The sequence below is a fragment of the Ictidomys tridecemlineatus genome, chromosome 8, assembly GCF_052094955.1.
Source record: "Ictidomys tridecemlineatus isolate mIctTri1 chromosome 8, mIctTri1.hap1, whole genome shotgun sequence".
NCBI classification, from domain to species: domain Eukaryota; kingdom Metazoa; phylum Chordata; class Mammalia; order Rodentia; family Sciuridae; genus Ictidomys; species Ictidomys tridecemlineatus.
Genome location: NC_135484.1, coordinates 108,494,878 through 108,509,167, shown reverse-complemented (window position 1 = coordinate 108,509,167; position 14,290 = coordinate 108,494,878). Strand labels below are relative to the sequence as shown.

Below are 14,290 nucleotides of genomic sequence, written 5' to 3'. Positions count from 1 at the left end.
TACCTAATACTATTTTTATCAAAAAATAATGTAATAATGTAAGCTAGGCATGGTGTGGTGTACACCTATAATTTCAGCAACTAGGAAGCAGGAGGATTGCAAGTTCAAGGCCAGCCTTAGCAACTTAATAAGACCCTCTCTAAAAAAAAAAAAAAAAAAAAACCACTAAGGATGTAGCTCAGTGGTACAATACCCCTTGGCTTAATGTCCATTACAAAAGAAGGGAGGAGGTCTTTGCTCTAAAGTCATGAGGATGACTTTCTTCTATTCAATATGAACCAGCTGTTGAAAGAAATTCCTAATCTTTGTGCAATGGCAACACACTGTAAGGACTTTTGGTCATTTGAGTATATTAATTCTGGTTCATTTTTTTTTTCAGAATCCCACCAGCCTTGCCCTGGTAAACTATATTTTTCTACCTTTTACCTGGTTAGGTGTTTCTTCAAGGTGATCCTCAGTATTCGTGACCTGGACATATTTGTGGGAAGGGCATATGGTTACTGATTGCCCCAGGGCTTCTATAATAGGGGTGTTCTCCAGATGGAGAGATTTTCTGTAGCAAAAGGTGAGGGATCTTCTAGGGGAAATGCAGTGGAAACTGGAAGGTTTTGACATTGACCTTTCCATTTGTGGTTTCTTCCCAAGAATTTATTGATTATCTGCTTAGGGTAGTATAGATTTGTCCTTCCTTGTCAATGGAAGAATGAAAAAAGTGATTATTTGTGACTCTTTTATGATCTCCTCTAGTCTTGCTTGGGTAATGTCAGAATCTTTCCCATTTTTATATTAGAAAATAAAACCAAATGAATAATTAATTGTTTGAACAGAAATGATAACACAAGTAGACCACAGCCAGAGTGGCTCTGTGTGAGCGCCCACATGTGAATGGAGAGTGAAAACATTTTGCTTGAGCCAAGATCATTAGTTTAAGCCCCCTGTGGGGATGGTCAGACTAAACTCTAGATCCACTGATAGAATTTATAGAATTTATAATATGAAACCAAAGAAAAGCTCTGAAAAACCAACTGTCCTATGAAGTAGTAGTGTCACAGCTAAGTGAAGTTTGATGGTACTTTAAAAATCTTTTGTCTTCTTATTTAAGAATGCATTATAAACCGAGCTTGGTAGCACATTCCTGTAATCCCAGTTGAGACAGGAGGATCAAAAGTTAGAGACCAGCCTTGGCCCCTTAGTAAGACCCTTTTTCAAAAAGTAAAAAGATCTGGGAGAGGGCTGGGATTGTGTCTCAGTGGCAGAGTGCTCGCCTCACATCTGTGAAGCACTGGGTTCAACACCACATAAAAATAAATAAATAATTAAAAAGTATTGTGCCCATCTACAACTAAAAAAAAAAATTGAAAAAATAAAAAGATCTGGGGAAGCGTCCCAAGTACCCTCAAAAAAATGCATTGTAAAGAAACATACTTTTTTTTTTAAGAATTAAAAGGAACTTATTAGTTTTTAAATACCATCCAGCTCAATGGTACAGCACTTACCTAGCATGCATAAGGCCCTGGGTTTGATCCTCAGTACAGGAAAAAAAAAATTATTTATATCATCTAGTTCATCTCCCATGAACTTGTTGCCTCCAAACACAACAAACAATAGTCCCAGGTGTAAAAGATAGTCTGGTGTCAACTCAGCATTCTCTCTGAATAGTGTTGAGAAAATTCAGTGTGCCTATAGATTTTAGAGGATGCACTTTGCAAACTTCTCCCAATGTGATAAGAGAATAATGTTTTTAGTTATGTTTTGTTATATAATCTTAAAGTGGTAGCAGGTAGGCATTAAGAAACTTGTTTGGCATCGTAAGTAATCTATTAAAACTTTTAATAATGAAATTAATTTTTCCATCTTGGTTATATGTTTCACAGGCTCAGAAAAAATGTTTGAATCAGACCTCCCCCATGTCCACTTCCAAGACTGCAGACGGCCTGAGACAAACACAGATCCCTGGGCTCTTGAGCACAGCACTGCCAGGTCAGGAGCCTTTTTAAGCTCTCTGCAGGCCGTCCCTGTCCTCCCAACTCCAGGGGATACTCTCCCCTGCTTCGTTCTGCATGAAATCTTTGACTGAATCTCACCTCCACTCTGATTATTCCTTTTTTTCTATATCCATTCCACAACGAAATCTGGTATTATTTGGCACATGTGATTTTGTGATTGTACTCATGTTGCTTATATACATTTAGAATCCTCCCCCTTCCCCAAAGTAAAAATACTGTGGGTTATATCTGCCATTTTTTCTAAGGCTTTGAACACCTGTAACTACTCAATTAATACTAAAAAAGGAATGAAAGTTTGAGCATTCCTAGTCAGTTCCTTCTTTGGGACTCCTTTCCTTAAGTTTTATTTTGGGGTTCTGAAGTACTTAAGGCCTATTTCTCAGATCATAGATAATGTGAAGTTATAGTGTTTATAGCTCCTGTTTATTACCGTTAGTTTAATTAGTTAGATTTATTACTTAGGCTTTACCAACCCTAATCTCTGCCTCTAAATTTTGTGAATAAATATTCCACCCTACTCCCTTCATGAATCCACAATAAAGAAATTCCTTTCAGCCAGGTGTGGTGGTGCACACCTATAATCCCAGTGACTCAGGAGGCTGAGGCAAGGGGAGCTTACGTCCAGAGCCAGCCTCAGCAATTTAGCATGACCCTGTGTCAAAATTTGAAAAATAAAAAGGGCTGGGGGTATAGCTCAATGGTAGAGCACCTCTGAGTTCAATCCCCAGTATAACACACACACACACACAAACAGAACTCCCTTTCAGAATGTGTGATCACCTGCATATGCTGGACTGTAGGACTATACAGAGGACCTGACTTAACATTTCTGTTGAACATTATCTTCTGTATTAATTCCAATAGGACAGGATTCTGGAAACAAAGTTATGCCGGCATCTTTAGGAACTGCACAGCCACAACAGGAAAAAGCAGTTGGATCATCTCCTGGCCAGCCAGCTGTGCAGGTAGAAAACTATTTGCATAGCTCCTTCTTCATAATTTGCATAACTGAACATTAGTATGGTTGTGTCATCTGGTTTGTGGTTACTATCCTGCATTGTGTGCACAGCCAGCCTGCCCCTATATGTCACACAGTGTGGTCACTGAAGACCTTCCTGGTGGGCCATGCTTGGTTACATTTATGTTTCTAACATTAATGTGTCTAGTGTATTTCTGACATGTTCACAATGCTTCATGAATCCATCATTTCCTCATCAATTAATACCAGCGGGGACTTTGGGTGTAGCTCAGGGGTAGAGCACATGCCAAATGTGTGCAAATGTGTGTTAATCCCTAGTAGCACAAAAAGAAAAGAAAACACACATATACCCATCATCAAATCAAAGCAGATCTGTTTTTAATGTACTGAGAGGTTTTTTTTTTTTGTTTGGTTGGTTGGTTATTTTTTCTTTTTTGCAGTATTAAGGATGTAAGCTCTTTCTCCATCCCTTTTTATTTTTTATTTTGAGACAGAGTCTCAGTGAGTTACTCTTCCTGGCCTCAAATTTACAATCCTCCTGCCTCAGCCTCCTAAATCACTGGAATTATAGGTATGCACCACTGCACCCTGCTGAGAGATTGTTTTTTTTGTAGTAATAAACAGACATGTATGAAGTAGGCAGTCCCTTTAGTCTTTTAAATCTAAAACATTTCAAACCAAAGAAGGAAAAAAAAATGGTTTTTGTCTTCAGCTTTACTATGGCCTTCATTCCATCTTCATGAAGTTTACCAATTAATAGTTTGATAAAACTTGCTGCAGTCTAGGTCTGCCCTGGAATACCCAGTAAAGGATCTGTTCATTTCTCAGGTTCTCACATAAGGTGTCTTTGTTTCCTTAATGATGTAAGAAATGTCTATTATACCTCAGCTTCTTGTAACAGGAGCTTCAAAGTGTTTGCTTCCTCGTTTACCACTGAGAAAATGGATTAAGGGGCTGGGGATGTGGCTCAAGCGGTAGCACACTCGCCTGGCATGCGTGCGGCCCGGGTTCGATCCTCAGCACCACGTACAAACAGAGATATTGTGTCCGCCGGAAAAAAACTTAAATAAATAAATAAATTCTCATATTCTCTCTTTCTCTCTCTCTCTCTCTCTCTCTCTCCCTCCCCCCCCTCTTTAAAAAGAAAAAGAAAATGGATTAAGTAGTGTCTACTGAGTTTTCAGGTGTTCATGATATTGGCACCCAAACACATTTCTTCCAAAATATAAAGATGCTTTTTGTAGAAGAAGTTTGAGTGTTTAGGCTTTAAAGTACATACCGAGCCAAGCAGGATGGCAGGAGTCTGTAGTCCAAGCTCTACTTGGAAGGCTGAGGAAGAGGATCACTTGAACCCAGAAGTTCAAGGTCTGACTAGGCAACAAAGCAAGACCTCATTTCTTAAAAAAAAAAAAAAAAAAAAAAGTACAAACTGAGTTCTTTCTAAAGAACTGACAGTACAGCTTTCTTTCTATACTCCTAACAGAGTACAGCTTTGCTACATGGAGTTTGTGGACTTGTTTATTTTGTATTGTAGCAGGGCACATTCTGGAGCCTTACAATATGCTCTTCTTCTTCTTCTTCTTCTTCTTCTTTTTTTTAATGTTAAATACCAGGATTTTAAGGATGAAAAATTCAGTCAACAACTGCCTTGGGATAAGAAAAGTTCTGCCATGATATTAGCAAAGGTAGAGGGAAATTTACACTAAGAGGCACCACTTCCTACAGAACACCTCTTGGCACTTCCTGAATGAGTGGGATTAGCACTCTAAACAAATCATGTTTCCAGAGGCAACAGCAACAGATAAAATTTAAAAGGATTGTTAAAATAACATTTATAAGACTCGTAACAATTCTTAAACTCTTATTAAAACCACAAAGGAAAAACAACTCTTTGTTTATGAATTTCATAAAGGACTGAATATGCAACTGACATCTGCTAGTGATGATCTGGTAATCTGGTATGTGCAATTTGTCTAGTAGCCGAGCAGTTTGTTTTTATTATGTTTTCTAACTGTAAGAGATCATTAAAGGCAAAGCCTATATGATGTTGTACACAGAAAAAAAGTGGTCATCGAGGGCCATACTACTACAACATGCTCTTAGTAGGTAATTGAAAAATATTTGAGGACTGGGGATGTGGCTCAAGCGGTAGCGCACTTGCCTAGCGTGTATGTGGCCCGGGTTCGATCCTCAGCACCACATACAAACAGAGATGTTGTGTCTGCCGAAAACTAAAAAATAAATATTAAAAAAGAAAAAAAGAAAAATATTTGAGTGCTCGCTTTGGCAGCACATATACTAAAATTGGAACGATACAGAGAAGATTAGCATGGCCCCTGTGCAAGGATGACATGCAAATTCTTGAAGTGTTCCATATGAAAAGAAAAGAAAAATATTTGAAACAGTGAACTTTATGTGTATCTGTATTCTGCTTCTTTTTTCTACAAAAGGGAATAATAAGAGGTTTTTTTTTTATCTCTAGGTGGACGGTCATTCAGGAGGACAAAAAAGGCCTGCTGCAAAACAGCTAACTAAAGGAGCTTTGTGAGTCACCTTTGGAAATGACAAATTAAATTTTAACATTTCTTCAGGTTCCTAACCTTCAATATATATACCACAGAAGTCAGGTTATTATGATTAGTTTCTTAGCCTTTTGAAAAAGTACTTTGAAAATCTTTTTCTGCACTTTGATTTGTAGCTTGAGCATACTTACTGTTTGCCCTCTGTTCTTAAGGAGAAAAGTACTTTGTCTCTTTAGAGACAGGAAGTCTCTGAGGAGAAGCATAATTTGATAAGTTTCTGCATTTAAAAGCATGAGTTTATTTGGTCAGTAGTCAATGTGGCCAAAATCTCTGTGAGTGCCCACATGCAAATGGATGGTGGAGACACTGCTTCTGAGGTCAGGGTCATAGCAGTGATACACAAAGTATAAAACTGAAGAAAAAACCTGCTGAGCTATGAAAATAGTATTCCTGTGTATCTTATTTTCTTTGCATGCAAATAAGCACCATGATTAGATTTGATATTCAGACATGTCTGACATGATATCAACACTGGCATTTCTCTCTTAAAGCATTCTCCAGCAGTTACAGAGGGACCAAGCCCATGCTGTGACACCTGACAAAAGCCAGTTCCGATCACTGAGTGATGCGGTGCAGAGACTGCTCTCCTACCATGTGTGCCAGGGCTCCATGCCCACTGAGGAAGACCTGAGGAAAGGTAAACAGGCTGCAGCCCTTAGAGGGCCACCCTGACACCAGGTGCCCTCCCATGCTACCCACAGAAGAGCAAGAGCTACATCACCCCCAGCTGGTAGATAAGTTGTTATTTTTCATCACAGGCCTACCTGTTCCTGTTGTACTCAATTTCTCAGGCCATCTGTAGGGCTGTGACTTATTCTTCCCAATAATCTATGAAGGGGATCCCAAAATACCATGGTATTTTATTGACACACTGGGGGGCAGTGAATTAAAAGCATTGTTTAGGCTGCTGACTGCACATGGGATGGCCTTGGACTAAATCTCACTTGAGCTTAGTCCTTGCCCTTAGTTGTGTTACCAGTTCTATTAACTAAATAGCAACTTTAACCCCTACCTGAAGCATTCCCTAAGGTCCCACAGTGACTCTAGAGCATTGGCCAAACTTCAGGAAACTTGACAAAAATGTTAAGGATCAGGGCCCATTCTCCCACCCTAGAACTCAGCCCATTTTGTTGCCTGGCCCTGCTGCCTCTCCCAGTTGTGACTTAGTTCTATCCCTCCTTCCCATCCCTACTGCCAAGCCCTGACTTGTCCTCTACCACTCTAGTTCCTTCCTGAACTGCCACAAGTTTTGCTCTTCCTGGTGGGATCTCTGATAGCAGAGTACAATGACCTCTGTCAGTCCACTGAGTGCTTCCCTGGGAGATCTAGGGAATAGGATGAAGATCCAGCATTAAACAGAGATGACTCTGAGAAGAAGGGTAAATTAGGAAATGTAAAGCCTTTGGAGACTGAAAGATAAAAGAACAGACCTACAGAGACCATACCTGCAAGGTGTCATGGACTAGATTGTATCTTTGTATTAACCTGGTCTGCCCAGCACAGACAGCTGGATTTCATCATTCCTACTTTTTTAGTTTTACCCACTGTTGGAAAGGAGTGCAGGTTTAGGTCATCTAAACTAGCAGATCATTGTCTGTTCGCTGCTATTTGTTCCTGGTCTCTTATGTGGTTTTATTTGTAGGTGATATTTAAAGGTATTTTGTTTTGGTTTCATAATTAAAGTTGAAATAAGCTATATTAACATGAATTTCCATGACCACATGGACAGTGAGGGAAAACAGTACAGAAGCATGATGCTTATCAAGGAAAAGTTAATCTAAGGAAAGACTGCCACAGACATGCACTGTTTGAATAATGGAAGAGCAGTGTATTTCGGTCTTAAGAAATAAAAGTCTTAGGGCCTGGGATGTAGTTCAGTGGTAGAGCATTTACCTAGTATGTGTGAGGCCCTAGGTTCTATCTTCAGCACTGCCCAAAAAATAAGTGAAACAAAGACTGAGTGGTGGCAGGTGCAGTGGTACATGCCTATAATCCTATTTGGGTGGCTGAGGCAGGAGGATCACAAGTTTAAGGCCAGCTGGGGCAACTTGCAAGACCCTGTCTCAAAATTTAAAAATAAAACAAAAAATTAAAAATAAATAAAAAGTTCTGGGTGTACAGCTCAGTGGTAGAGTGCCCCTGAATTCAATCCCCAGTACCATTAAAAAAAAAAAAAAAAAGACCTAGTGGTTGAATTACACTCTCTTACTATTTCCTTTCTCTCTCTCTCTCTCTCTCTCATTTTCTCTCTCTCTCTCTCTCTCTCTCTTTTTCTCTCTTTTTAAAGTGGACAATGAATTTGAAACAGTTGCCACTCAGCTCCTAAAGAGGACCCAAGCTATGCTTAACAAATACAGATGCCTGCTCCTAGAAGACGCCATGGTAAAAGTTGTGCTACCAAGCACATTTGTTTTTACAGCTCCACAGGTCACAGCTACTAAATCAGAGAGAAAATGTTCAAGGAATTACATTTTCAAAACATAGTTTAAAAAACACGGGTATTTAAGATTGTAGAAAAATTCACACTTACCCATTGATACAAATGATAACATCCAATATTTGCTGAACTATACATGGTGGATCAGTACCATTTTCTTGTTCAACAAATAAGGAGTCATTATGTTAAGTGAAATAAGTCATGCACAGAAAAACAAGTACTGTGTGGTCCCATTCATATGTGGAATCTAAAAAAGTTGATCTCAGAGCTAAGTTGAGAGTAGAATGGTAGATACGAGAGGCTAGTGAGAATAGTGGGGAAGAAGACAGGGGAGAGGTTGATAGATGGGTTCTAAGTTGCAATTAAGAGTATGAAATTCTAGTGTGCTGTTGTACAGTAGGGTGACTAAGAGTGATTACATGCTATATATCTCACAAAGCTAAAAGAGCAGTGTGCAGTGACACACACCTATGATCCCAGCTACCTTGGAGACTGAGGCATTTTAGCAAGACCTGTCTCTAAATAATAAATAATTAGGGCTGGGATGTGAAGTTTAGTGCCCCTGTTCAGTCTCCAGTGCCACAAAAAGAGGGAAGAAAATCGAGAATAAAGGATTTTTTAGTATTTTCACCATAAAGAAGAGATAAATGTTTAAAGAGATAATATTTAATGTGATCACACAATGTATGTATATATTAAGACATCACATAGATTTCAATTAACATGATTTTTATTTATGTATCAGTTAAAAATTAATTTGTTTAATTACCAGAAATACAGCTTTGGTAAAGTAACTCCCCCAAGATCACATAGATAGTAAGTTTGCAGAATCATGAACAGAAGCTGGGTGCAGTGGCATATGCCTGTAATCCCAGCAACTCTGGGGGCTGAGGCAGGAGAATCATGAGTTCAAAGCCAGCCTCAGCAACTTAGCAAGGCCCTAAGCAGCTTAGCAAGACCTTGTCTCAAATTAAAATATTTTTTAAAAAGCGGGGCTTGGGGATGTGGCTTAGAGGTTAAGCATCCTGGGTTCAATTCCTGGTACAAAAAAAAAAAACAGTCATAGCAGAGCTCAGGCACAGACCAGGACTGTTTCAGAGCAGTCCCTACTCTGCTGCTGTCCACACTCTGCTGCTGTCCACTGCCTTTCACCAATCCAGAGATGTAGGAGGAGGACTAGAGGCACCTGTAGTAACAATTGTTCAGAATAACATTTGGAAAGATTAGCTGATGACAAGATGTTAAAATTAGTTTTGTTTTAATTTTTTGTACTACCTTTATTTTGTTTATTTTTATGTGGTGCAGGGATCAAACCCAATGCCTCATGCATGCTAGGCAAGCGCTCTACCACTGAGACACAGTCCCGTCCCTGGTTTTGTTTTTAAGAGATCAGTAACATGCCACAAAGTTCATATTTTAATTTAAAGTGTACACTTGATAGGTTTCAGTATATTCACAAAGTTGTGTAACCTTCACCACTATCTAATTCCAGAATATTTTCATACCCCAAATGGAAACTTTTAAATTTAGTTATGAAGCACCAGTTAATTGGAGAAAGGAATAAGACATTTAGGAGCCCAGGGTCAAATGGGACAAATGTCTGGCACTTGTAGACCTTGGTAAGAAATTTTGGTGTACGGGCTGGGGATGTGGCTCAAGCAGTAGCACGCTCCCCTGGCATGCATGCGGCCCGGGTTCAATCCTTAGCACCACATACAGACAAAGATGTTGTGCCTGCCAATAACTAAAAAATAAATATTAAAAAAAAAAAAGAAAGAAATACTGGTCTACAAGGAAGGGAGGGTTACTGCCATGGTAACCTATATCCCACTACTGGGGAGGCTGAGGTAGGAGTATCCCAAGTTCAAGGCCAGCCTGGGCAACCTAGCCAGACCTGCCAAAAAAAATTGTACTACCAATGTCTGAAATAGTTGTTCTCATTGACAACCATTTCTGAAATAAAACTCTTTGACACATCAAAAAGAGTAGCTCTAGGGCTGGAGTTGTAGCTCAGTGGTAGAATGTGAGGTAACGTGTGAAGCACTGGGTTCGATCTTCAGTGCCACATATAAATAAATAAAAGTCCATTGACAACTAAAAAAAAAATATGTGTGTGTGTGTGTGTGTGTGTGTGTGTATGCCACCAGCTCTATAATTTGTGAGAAAGGGAATACTTATTTGGTTTAATTATCTTATTTATGCCAAAATATGTTAAGATTTGATTTTGAATATCCAAAGCCTTAATAAAAAGGAAAGCCTTCATAAAAACACAAAGCATAACAATATAAAGTAAAAGGTCATTCTAATGAGAAGATTTCTAAGACACATTATTAAGTTAGAGTAAGAAAAGAAAGGTACAGAACAGCATTGCTATCATTTGGTGCAAAAATAAATATATGCTGTGTGTGCCTGAACTATATCTGGAAGAATATTTTTATTTTTAAATGTGTTCTATGGAATTTGGGGGGTTTTTTTGTTGTTGTTGTTTTGTTTTTTGGTACTGGGGATTGAACTTAGGGGCACTCAACCACTGAGCCACATCCCCAGCTCTGTTTTGTATTTATTTAGAGAGAGGGCCTCACTGAGTTGCTTAGCACCTTACCATTGCTAAGGCTGGCTTTGAACTTGTGATTCTCCTGTCTCAGCCTCCCAAACTGCTGAGATTACAGGCATGCACCACCATGTCCAGCCTAGAATAATATTTTAAACTGCTGGGCAGTTGATATTTCCAGGAAGAGGTACTTGGTTGTGGTGGGTATGCAGGGGAAACAAAGAAGGAAGGATTATTTTTTATATGCCCTGTAGCATCTTTTGAATTTTGTACCAGTGTGTCAATTACCTTTCCTTAAAAAAAAAAAAAAAATCAGTTCTAGCTGGGCACAGTGGCACATGCCTGTAATCCCAGTGGCTCGGGTGGCTGAGGCAGGAGGATCGAAAGTTCAAAACCAGCCTCAGCAACTTAGTGAGGCTCTAAACAATTTAGAGAGGCTCTCTCTAGTGAGACCCTGACTCAAAATTTAAAAATTAAGAAAAGGGCTGGAGATGTGGCTCAGTGGTTAAGTGCCCCTAGGTTCAATCGCTGGTAACAAAAAAATTCAGTGTTAAAAAAAATTCATCCTATGTGACCAGGGCATGATCAGAACCTAAACACAAAATTCTCATTTCTGATTGTTTCATTTGTTCCAAAGATGAAGTGAGTTGTTTGCACTTCATAAAAGGCCTCTAATATGACTGACTTATCTCATTTTCAGCGGATCAATCCCTCTGCTGAAATGGTGATGATTGATAGAATGTTCAACCAGGAGGAAAGAGCTTCCCTATCCCGGGACAAACGTCTGGCACTTGTAGACCCTGGTAAGAAACGTTGGTGTACAAGTAGGGGAGGGTTACTGCCATGGTCCAGGGACCTAAGAGTCTGGGGAATCTGTGTGGATGACCTCTGGGTAAGTCCAGAAGTATGAATTCTGGGGAGGAAAAAAAAAAAAAAAACAGAACTGAGAGACATATGAATCCTCTTTTTTTTTAATACCTGTATTTTTTTATTATTTATTTTTATGTGGTGCTGAGGATTGAACCTAGTGCCTCACACGTGCTAGGCAAGTGCTCTACCACTGAGTCACAACCTCAGCCCCATATATGAATATTCTTAGAAGTCTCTATTCTACAGAATTCAGATTGGAATTCTACATTTAGTTAAATGAGTCTCTTTTTTGGATACTGGTGATTGAACCCAGGGGTACTTAACCACTGAATTATATCCCTTTTTTGTTTTATTTTTGAGACAGTATCCTTTTTATTTTAAGACAGAGTCTCCCTAAGGTGACAAAGCTGGACTGGTACTTGCAATCATCTTGCCTCAGCCTCCTGAGCCACTGGGATTACAGGCTGCATTACTGCACCCTGCTAATTGAATGCATATTAGATTTGTTCCATATTCTGCCTTTTGAAAATGAGTCTGGAGCCAGGCATAGTAGCACAAACCTCTAGTCCCAGATACTTAGGCAGTTGAGGCAAGAGGATCCCAAGTTCAAGGCCAGCCTTAGCAAGTTAGCCAGACTCTGTCTCAAAATAAATGAAAAACTATCCCAGTGACTCAGGAGGTTGAAACAGGAGGACCACGATTTCAAGGTCAGCCTTAGCCATTTAGTGAGGTCCTAAGCATCTTAGTGAGACCATGTCTCAAAATATAAAACCAAAAGGATGTAGTTCAGCAGCAAAACGCCCCTGGGTTAATCCCTAGTACCAAAAAAGAAAAAGAAATAAAGAAAAGAAACTAAAAACAAAGATGTTGACGATGTAGCTCAGTGGTAGATTCCTTGTCTAGCATATGCAAGGTCTTGGGTTCAATTCCCAATACCACTAAAAATAATTTTTAAAAGAATAGTAATGAGTTCTGGGCTGGGAGTGTAACTCTGTGGTAAAATGCAGGCTTGGTATGCAGGAGGCCAGCACCAAAAAAGAAAGAGTTCTCTTTATTTTTTTCTAACTTCTAAAATTTTGTTTTGTTTTTTGTTTGTTTGGTTTTTTGAGACAGGCTCTCATTATGTTACCTAGGCTAGTCTTGAACGTCTATGCTGAAGGAATCCTCCCATATCTGCCTCCCAAGAACTAGTACTACAGGATAAATATTTTTAAATCAAATAACACTGTGATAATACACAGAATGTAAATTTTACCTTTATAATACCACCTATAAAAGAGATGTTTTAGTTCTTTGCTGTTCTTCCAGTTCTGGTTCCCATTTGCATACTTTATATATAGTTATAACCATTTGTCTTATACTAGATATTATTTTGTATTCTATATTTTTTCATTTAACATATCTGAAGTTTTATCATGTTATCATTTCAAAAATAATTTTTAATACATTTGAAGACATTAGCATAATGCATTTCCCCTGCTGTTAGACTGTTATCTTCCTATGGCTTTCATTCCACTGATGTCTTTCTGATACTTACATATTAAGGTTCTTTGGTTTGATGTGACTCAAGAATATTTTACAAATAGAATATATGATCCTCACACTCACACTAATGGGAAAGTCTGAAAGAAAAATTATGAACCTAGCAAGAGCCAAAAAGGAAAAGAATAATATAGTATATATTTCTGTCCCTTTTTCTTAGAACCTAATGTCTCCTATTGCCTTTTGGTGAATTTGGCTTGTTCATAAACCCTCATACTTTGTCATAGGACCCTGTCATGAGCACCACTGTGCTGGACCGTGCTTCCTTGTCCCCAGTGTGGTGTCTGCACAGCCAGTCTTTGTTGGTAGAATCAACTTTTTAGATTTCAAACTACATTCCCTGGATCTCATATTTTGGGCTTCAGTGAATAATTCATGTTCATCGTATACATACTCTTTGTGGTTTTGTAGATGTCATCAAAGCCCTACTTCACTTTTGTTACTTCCAGAGTTAACACTTTTTGTTTCCTTCCCACCACCAGCTGTACTGTTGACACACCAAGTCCTCATTTGTCTTGCCACCCACTGGCTCCTCCAGCCTTGCACAGTTCCGTGCTCACCCACAGACACAGTTCCTCCCCATCCCACTGTTCTTCTAAGCAGATACCATTTTGGATGTGTGTTGGCTATTCATTTGTGATCTTCAAAGTAATTGGTCCCTCACATGTGATCAGAGGGACTGAAGTCCATCCCCTTCCTCACAAAGCCCCATCAGGAAGAAACCAAGTTGATACCAACAACAAATTTCTGATTTCAGACTATTTCAAAGCATTCATTAGCAGAAAGCTAATTTAAAACATTAAGAGAGGTGCTGGTTCAGGGGGACAATGCATGCTTAGCGTACACCAGGCTTGGGTCTCCATACCCGAGTATGGTAAAAAGATGATAACAACAGGGCTGGGGAACATAACTCAGTTTAAAGCACTAGCCTGGCATGTGTGAGGCCCTGAGTTCAATCCCCAGCACCACAAAAACAAACAAACAAATCCTATTAAATTATGCGTATATCTTTGAAATAATAATAATAATGCCACCAAGAAATCTGGATCTAATGGAGCTTTCTGCCCATCAGATTTTCCCGTTGGTCTCAAGCAGCTGCCTTTTCAAAGAGGCTAGGCTTCCTTCGTGGAATCTGTGACTTCAGAGCCTTGTTACCTTTTTAGGATGCCCTGTCAGTACCACATTGTGCTGAAACACTGACTCAGGGTGGGGCGGGGCTGAGTGGTACAGTCGGGGTCACCCTCAGCACCTGACCACTGGAGTTGGCTACCTAGTCCTTGATCTTCCACTCACTCATTAATGTTCTTTCCATCCCCATTTCCA

At 39.3% G+C, this 14,290-nt stretch overlaps 1 protein-coding gene and 1 non-coding gene across 16 annotated transcripts in view; both read left to right on the top strand.

Moving 5' to 3' along the window:
* The window catches only part of Bicral (BICRA like chromatin remodeling complex associated protein), an 81,272-nt gene that overhangs the window by 63,192 nt on the left and 3,790 nt on the right, over nt 1–14,290 (top strand). For 13 of the 15 annotated variants that reach the window (XM_078020003.1, XM_078019999.1, XM_078019998.1 and 10 more), the window contains 6 exons: nt 1,875–1,980; nt 2,871–2,971; nt 5,468–5,529; nt 6,059–6,204; nt 7,855–7,949; nt 11,256–11,358. In XM_078020003.1, the coding sequence (XP_077876129.1) occupies nt 1,875–1,980; nt 2,871–2,971; nt 5,468–5,529; nt 6,059–6,204; nt 7,855–7,949; nt 11,256–11,358 (613 nt within the window). Of the gene's footprint in view, nt 1–1,874; nt 1,981–2,870; nt 2,972–5,467; nt 5,530–6,058; nt 6,205–7,854; nt 7,950–11,255; nt 11,359–13,449; nt 14,286–14,290 lie in introns of those variants that run through there. The other 2 variants (XM_040282687.2, XM_021721900.3) reach the window with 2 other exon arrangements.
* On the top strand, nt 5,260–5,366 carry LOC120889407 (U6 spliceosomal RNA). The gene has a single exon (XR_005733303.1). It is a non-coding gene; the product is annotated as a U6 spliceosomal RNA (small nuclear RNA).